The following is an 8525-nucleotide window of genomic DNA, read 5'->3' as shown; positions in this document are numbered from 1 at the left end:
TCCTGGATTTAGATTTTCGTAGCACCAACGGACCTTGCTGATCACATTCTGCACTGGCCCATTTCAGTGCCTGCCAGCTTTGACATGTAGGCAAAATGTAACACATTATCCTGAGGTTGAAGAGCATTACAGATGAGGTCTCAGGTGGTCAGGGGCTCTCAGTTAAGACTGGCTAATGGTTCTGTACACTGGACATCACCAGTGAAGCAGCTTGTGCTTGGTCGGATGTGACAGTTGCTTGATGGATTGTTTAAATCATGACCAACTTCACAGTAACTTGATTCAGAGGTACACTTAATGCCCTCCTCAGCGAGCAAATCCAGTGCAAGTTACATCTTATTTACAGTAATATCATGGGAAGACCCTATCCAGAGCAGCACTACAATCTAAAAATTATACACACATTAGAAAACTCATTCGGTTATGTCTTTGTTTTAATGAATTTTTTAAACATTTGTATCATCAGACAAAACATTAAGGTCATGAGAAAATACTTGTTTCCAACAGCATGGACTTTGAAAGTTAGTTGGAAGAAGGCATGTTCAATGCTCTGATTTTTCCAATGCTGGGTCAGCTGAAATAGTGTGTTGTAGTGCGTATATTAACCAGTTACTTTAAGGAAATGCAAAGAGACATAGTGAAGTAGGAAGTGAGTAACAAACATTCAAGGCAGTAAAAATGCAGAATACTGACACATGGCTGAAAAATGTACTTTTTGTAATGCTCTTTTAGTATCACACAAAACTAGCAACTCACTTTAAAACATTCTTTGTCAGCAACCATACTTTCGACCATATGAAATTATTAAATTTAATACAGTCTTTCAGCTGGAAGAGAAATCAAGGTCTAACGCTCATATCAAATGCTCAGATTTTGTTAGCTTTGTTTGTTATTTAAGATCGTTTCAAGGTACTGCACCAGTATCACATAGGTTTGTTTTTTTTAAATTGACTTGTACAGAAACATGCAAATAGTAATGCATGAGGGTTTTATATATTTGATTATAATTGGATGTATTACTGATAGAGCACACCAAGCTTTTTTTGTTACATTTTATGCTGAACTGTTCCATTTCCACACCTACCAATTGCCATCACAGTTGCCATGGCTTACTGTGTAAAGCCAGAAAGTGGAGAAAGTAAGAATGTCTTTACTTAGGACATGTATTAATGAAAATAATTATTTTATAGATAGATATATCTATCTACATATAATTAAGATTACATGGTATTTTTATCAGCATGAAATGTAAAAAAAAAGTTTTCCAAACACCCCAAACCAGTAGGAAAACACAGTCAACTGGCACAATACACTCTTAAACCAGTTTTGTATAAGGCTTCAGTTTTCCTGATGAATGGGACTAAATTCTTAAGTAGTTCTGTATACATTTTAGTCATTATAACTGTTTTATGTCACAATATATACTTAATAAAATAAAAACTCTTGTGTTGTAATTAAAGATAGCTAGTTACCTTCTAGACAAATATGACCTTTTAGAGTAGGCTGTGTCTAAATATAAGAAGTAGAATTAAGGTGCTTCCATATTTTTGCTTTCATTCTTAAAAAGTACCACACATAAACAATTGCAATAATTGCTTGCAGACATGCTTTTCTTTGGCTTTTACCATGTTTTTAATAGCATGTGATCCCCTGTTGGAGAATTTTATATTACTTACTTGATTTTGTAAAAATTGTGTTGTAAAACTTAATGGAACAAAATGTTGGATGTCTTTCCTTTGTCACAGCTACACTTTTTTCTCTTCCTTTCAGAATTTCCATTTGCATCAAGCAATAACTGCAAGCAACAATAATTTTCAAGCTAGATTTTTTGCACGTTGTAAACTGGGTAGGACCAGGAGTTACTGACAAAACCAGCTGGTCATGCAAGATTAGCAAATTCTCTGTATTCCAACGCATTGCCATCTAATCTGTCCTGTTTCCCCTGACACATACTAACACAATGAAGCTGGACAATGGTTCAACAGCAAGTGCATGTGATAGTTCTGGCAAGACTATTTTTGTTTTGATTAAGCACATATTTTATCCGGGAGGGGCTAGAAAAGCAGGGCCTTTTTCTTCAAGTCATTCCGCTTCCAAAGTGCCAGACGATCAAATTCCTCAATGCTCATTTTGAAGACTTCCTGGAACTCTTCAGGGGACAAATGCCTCTTGAAAATGAAAACACAAAAGGTATCATTAAGCTCGTCTGTGCACAGGAATATTTCTGCCCTTCCTAAGTTTTAAAACACATTGCAAAAATAATGCATTAGAATTTCCATTTAAATTCTCAAATTAGTTCTGGAAAAAAACCTGCATCAAATCCAAGTAAGTTCAGACTAGTTGGGAAATGAAAAAAAAATCTTTTCAATATAGCTCTAACTGCACAGAAGCTATGGACTTTGGGAAAAAGAGTGTTTACACACAGTACTTGATGACAGAGCACAATGAGACAAATGTAAGCTATTCCAGGACTTTAAACAGATGGTGTAATTTCAGATTGGATTTGTTTTGCCTTGATCTTTAATGAGAGCGGTGGACACCACACTGGTCCACTAACACCAGCCTTGTAACAAAGGAGAGAGCACACCTAAATTCTTAAATCCAAAATGTGCTTATCCACAGGGATGGACTCATATCAGAAGTCCAAGTTGGATAAAGTGGTTTTTTGTTTGGTTGTTGTTTTTTTTTTTAAATGCCAAGAACTATGCTTCTGTTTGATGTTTTCATGATTCAGTATTTTTTTTAAAGGAGAGAGAGAGAAAGGGAAGAATACAAACATAAAGAACTGGAAGGAGGTAAGATAACAATTGCCTAACAATTATTGGTATACACACAGAAAAGGCAGGAAAGAGAAATGTGTGAATTAGAAATGAGTATCATATAAAATTATTCTAGTAACTGTGGACTAACTCTTGCTCAAGCATTTCAGTAGTATCAGTTATGGTTCTGTTTCTGATGTGTTAAGCACACACTCTCTGAAGGGGATAGATTCAATGAGAATTATAAATTACAATTTTTAAACATGGACTCTCCTCTTCCACAAAGATTTCCTTGAAACCTGGGACCAGCCCTGCGATCTAACCCTCTCCTCCCCAGCCAAGCTTTTGATTGGAAGCTCCCCAGATGCATCTGTCCTTCTGGGCACAGCTGGGCAGCCCCAGCCTGAGTACCTTGGCACCTACTTAAGTACCACTTACATCCAAAAATTAGGTCCCTCAAAGCTGCTGAGTGCAAGAAACACTTGGACATGCCTCACACAGCAGAATCAGGCTCATCACACATTAAACAAGTGCATAATTTCAAAGGAAGGATATTGTCCCTTTTCATCTCACTGCCTCCTTGTTCCAGAATTTCCCAGGAGGTAAGAAACCTGGGTTCAACATCCTCATCACTTGGAAAAGGCTCAAACCCACCATCTAGTCCACATTACCCACTCTAAAGATGCACATCGGCAACCAGACAGGAAGGTAATTTTAAAAGAGATACAGTCCTCACAAATGTGAATTATGCTACCAGAAAATGTCAAGTGCAAGATGCTGAAGGTAGGGGGAAACACAGTGCTCCCCAGGGGAAGGGGAGCCACTGGCTCCTTTAGACTATGCTTTTACCAGTATTTAAAATAGGCCAAGGCTGTCTTGCATTTGAATCAGGTTCCAGCACTGTCTGGATGACAGCTTGCCACTAGGAGCCAAAATCGTGGCAGGAGCATGCTAAGCAGCCCTGGTAATCCCACAGTGGTTTACCCAACCAGGACAGACACAGCCCCATTGGCCCTACCTTACAAAGCTATTTTTTTGACAAATTTGAAAGCAGAAGTTTACTTTCCCTTTATTAACAATCAGTTGATCTTTGTAATGTAAATTACTCAAGGAAAACTGATGAAAGTGTTTGTAAGAAATCACTACATTTAAATACCTTGAATAGTCATCATGGGCCCTTGTGGTTTCTTAAAAAAAGACAGCTTTAGGTTTTTTCCCTTGAGATTCCACATATTGAGAACAACAGTGACTAAGAGCTTGGAACTGAGCCTTCATTTTTCATTTGACCACTGATAGCAACCCACCATAAGCACAATGCATAGCACGGAACAAACACGCCATGCATATTTGGCAAAGGAGATCTTGTTTTGCATGGGAATGAGCAACATCTGACCACGTATTTTAGAAACAACCTCTCACTGACAGAATTTAATTCTCCTGGGTTTGGAAAGAAAAAGTAACTTCTCTCTGTATTGATTTTGAAAAATATTTTCCTGGTAATCTAGTGGATAAATGTGAGCAAGCTTAACTTCAGTCATTTCTCACAGCAAGGAACATGTCTGTAAACTGTGGGATTAAAAAAGAAGTCTGGATGAGCAAAGCGTATCATATTTTGGTTTATCTTACTTTCTAGACTGTGGATAAGACTTCAGATGTCACCTTGCTCAGGAGAAGGCAGTGACAAATTGTAGTTCATACTCAAAGAGAAAATCAGAAAGCCTATAGCCCACAAGTAAATCCACTTTGCCAATCACCCGAAGCCACAGGAAATGTGAAACTTTAAAAGGAATGTTTTCACATTATTTTTTTCCTTGAGGTAAATTACCCCATGTCTTCCTAGAAACTGTTGTGGTCTCATCAGATCTGTTTCAATACTGAAGATCAACAGGGGGAGAGTCAGGAAGCCCCACATCATCCATCGGGCCTCTTCTCTGGGGTGCCAACACTTGCGGCACCTTTGCCCCACAGTGAAGCTTGTCACCAACCTCTGTTGTGACAACAAGCTCTGCAATTCCCCCTTTCCTTGCCAAGGCCGTACATTGTCATTTATCATTTTGCTTTGCCCTCAAGGCTTAGTGAGCTTTCAGTCTGCATGCATCTATCCAAGCCAGTATGAATCAGATGTGCAGCCTGCTCCTCTGATAGTATCCAGATATCACCTTCATTCCTTGCATGCACTTGTTTTCTAATTATACTTAAGTTCTGGTTTACATAAGCACAATTATTATTTTTTTTCTTCACAGAAGCTCTCGGTTGGTGCCACCTGGTCCAAAAGCAGTTGAGAATTTCCAGCCTAGGGATGCAGTAGCAGAGACTGAGATGGGGAAAGCACCGGCTCACTTATTTCCACCTCCCATTCCACTAGACAGTTTCTTTGCTTCTAATTTTCCTCCGCATACTGTCCCTCATCTCAAGGACTAACAACCATACCACAATATTTTCTTACTCCCACAAATGTTTCTTACTCCCTCAATGAATTATCCACATGCAAAATTAATTCTAGTAGAAGGGAACACCTCCCCTCTGGTCTGAACCCTCTCTGAGGACACCAGCCTGTGCCCAGTGTAGTGTCACTCCCACCATTCTCCCTGCACCACAGAAGCTTTCACTATCCCCTTCTTAAGCATCATGGGCTCTAGCTTCGGGACTGACCCTAGAAGCAGCAATGATTACAGTTCTGTCTGCAGATTTTGGAATAAGCCTTGATCCCAGGAAGATGTCATCAAACTGGCAGGGCTTCAGATGAAAGTAACAAAAGTAATCAGGGGTTGCAGAGTTTGATTTATGAGGAAAGACTAAAAGGCCTAAGTATGTACAAGCGTAGCCAGATGATGACTAAGAGAAAATATGGTAAATGTCTACAAGTATTTGAAGGGTCTAAACACCATGGGAATAGGCCAGTGTGAGAAGTTTATGTTCATACTTTTCTTTGTATGTGTGTTGTTAAATTTTGCCTGCACTATTGTTGGGACTTCACTAAACCTTATAGCTTTAAGACCTAGAGCTCTTCCCAAATAAAGGCAGAGAAAACACACAAGAATCTTAGATTGATTTATCTTTCTTCTCAGCTATTGGAATATTAATTTGTTTTAACTGAAGCGTTATTTTGTCTCATTAATCAAACAAAAGAAGGGAAATTGAAAATGATGCATAGGGAATAGAGAGGATATTCATCTTGAGGTGTGAGAGAAGATGTGTGTGTAAAGCTATGCCTTACAAGGCCATGAACGTGATTACTTTTTTTTTTTTTTTTTTTTTTTTTTTTAGGATTGGATCAACTTAAAACATCCAGCTATGTTAACAGTGCATCATTGGGCCATTAAATGAATGGCCAGAGTTATTAGTAAAAGTAATATTAATTCCTTTTTTTTTTTTACTAGTGTTGGCCTTGTTTACATAGGAAGTCTGGGTGTTTTACAGTGTGCTAGTAACCAATTCTTAATTCCCTTTGTGACAATTTGGTCATATTCAGGCAGCTTAATTCAACCTGCTTCTCTGCTCTGCATCAACTGCAAAGCTGGACACATTGCTGATGCTGAGATGAGTGCAGAGGACCAGCTTAAGGTCCCCTTCTGCCCACGCTCTGAACTGACTGCATTTAAGTGAGCTCAGTTCAGAAGCTACATAGTGATGTCAACATCATGCTACCTGAAAACCTTGCTAAAAATAAGGTAAAGAGTTTAAAGATGGTTCTTAATCTTCTTAAAAAGTCTGCCATACTGAAGCTTGCAGCATCAGAACATCAGCATTTTGGATATATTCAAGTATGCAATTGCCACGCTAGGAAGGACATCGTATTATTTTGATAAAATTGTATTAATCTGAGGCTTGTAAAGTCAATAGTGCTCAATCTTTTGTTCTGAATAGCGTTTTCTGTCAGCTTGCATGGGAAATTAGAAAAAGAAAGTGAGGCTCAAGTTTAGTAAAGTGCTGAGGATTCACCAGATGTATCCACGAGTCACAGCAGTGGATTTGTATGAAGAGGAGAGTCATGTCTGCAGAACCACAATCTCTCACCTGCACTAACAGCATTTTGGATTAGAGGTACAGGATCACAACCTTGGGATCACACTTTGGGAAGCCTGAAGGTGGCCTGCAGCTTGGAAGCTGAATGCTGCTGCTCTAATTCCTCACCCGCATGTTACCTATAGGGCACAGCACTGTGCGAGAAGGGTACCACACCTTGCTGCCATTATGTAGCTAGCTCTCCTAAAACATGCAAATGCACAACCAAAGGATTAAACCACAAATGTTTCTTATGAAGATACACAGAACTAAGCAAGGGCTGAGCTAAACCCCTCTACTGCAATGCAACCGCTATAATGGAAAATTCTCATGCTCTGCAAAACGCCGTCATTAAAATGCACAGTACAGATACGTGCTCATTTTTGAGTCTCTGAGAACAAAAGTAATTAATCGCACATTCAGATACTTGGTCCACAGTGTTATCTCAGAAAGAAGTGATGTTTTTTGCTGTAAATTAATGAGGCTCGTCTCTTTTATTTTTGTGGCCTGCTAAAAAGTCATTAATCATTTCAAATAGAGTTACAATGTTTATTTAATTCAATGAGATTTCTTTTCCCGGAAAATAATAGTGCTTTTACTGAAATTCAGACGTTCAAAACTAATACCTAGGAACACGGCATTAGTGTGAATAAGTCACAGGAAGGGAAAATTGCAATTAACCGACAGCCGTACTACAGTAAGCTGTGCCCAGGTCACGCTGCACAAGCACGGTTACTCTGTGTCAGTAATTGGATGGGAGTCCTCACATGAAAACCCACGGATGCAGGAAATTCAGAGGACACCATACTTTTTCATGAGTCGATATTGAACCCATGAAGCAACACAGTAGATGGCAGGAGGTGATGAGTTGAAGACTAGAAAAATCGAAGTCCTAACGCCTAGAGGTCATTTAAAACTTCAGGTTTATTTCTCTTTTGCTTTTTGTTACATTATGTTCATATGAAATGATGGCTGAGCATTACATCACCTTTGCTTGAATCCATAGTGAATCCTTCAGCTAGTCTTTCTCTGAAGCACTACTGTGCACTCTGTTTTAGAGTGCGTTTCAAATAGTCATCCACTTAAATTCATTTTTGTTCGGAGTCCTTGTAACACTTACAACGTCTGACCCACAAAATCCAGAAGTAAAAGCTATAGGATCTTTTCCAGAATCTTCAAAATGCAAAATATTCAAAGTAAAGTGGGATTTACTGGGAAGCGTTTATTCACAGGTAGGCAAGCATTGATATAAATAATAGAATCTCAGATCTTTAGGGTAGCACAGAGGCTTTACTGGTGGGACACAGTCTCTTCCTGTATTAAGACTTAGGATGTTAGACCTACCTCAACATTTGGAACAGTAATAGCGTCCTCCCCCCCCCGTTTTATTTCTTTCCACTCCCCCTCCATTCCCTTTTCCTGTGCCTCCCAAAGTTAGCCCAAATATTACTTCTGGATGCCCAATCATAATTTTCTGGAAAATTTTCTCTCTTATCTATTGAAATTCAAATCCTCATTTTGCTTTCACAAGGTTTGCACTCTTCACCCTTCTTTCTGGTGCACTGCTGGGGCTCAGCAGGCATTTCAGAGGTTTCTTCTAAGCCTACTGCATGGCTCATTACCAAGCTGTAATTAGCCATGTGCCACATTCCCAAGGGAGTATTGAATGTTACGCTCATCTACGGAATAATTAAGCTTCATGCTCAATAAATATTTCAAATTATTTAGTAATTATGTGATAGGGGAGGGAAAGTTAAGAAA

General features: G+C 38.9%; 1 protein-coding gene across 9 annotated transcripts in view; it reads right to left on the bottom strand.

The window, feature by feature from the left end:
- Window positions 1–416: 416 nt before the first annotated feature.
- Window positions 417–8525, bottom strand: part of ABLIM2 (actin binding LIM protein family member 2) — a 144615-nt gene continuing 136506 nt past the window's right edge. For all 9 annotated transcript variants that reach the window (XM_040593364.1, XM_040593300.1, XM_040593335.1 and 6 more), the window contains one exon: window positions 417–2168. In XM_040593364.1, the coding sequence (XP_040449298.1) occupies window positions 2055–2168 (114 nt within the window). In that variant the 3' untranslated portion in view covers window positions 417–2054. The remainder of the gene's footprint in view (window positions 2169–8525) is intronic.

The sequence above is a fragment of the Falco naumanni genome, chromosome 1 (genome assembly GCF_017639655.2).
Source record: "Falco naumanni isolate bFalNau1 chromosome 1, bFalNau1.pat, whole genome shotgun sequence".
Lineage (NCBI taxonomy): Eukaryota > Metazoa > Chordata > Aves > Falconiformes > Falconidae > Falco > Falco naumanni.
Note: the sequence above shows the minus strand (reverse complement) of the source record. Positions and strands in the feature narration are given on the sequence as shown.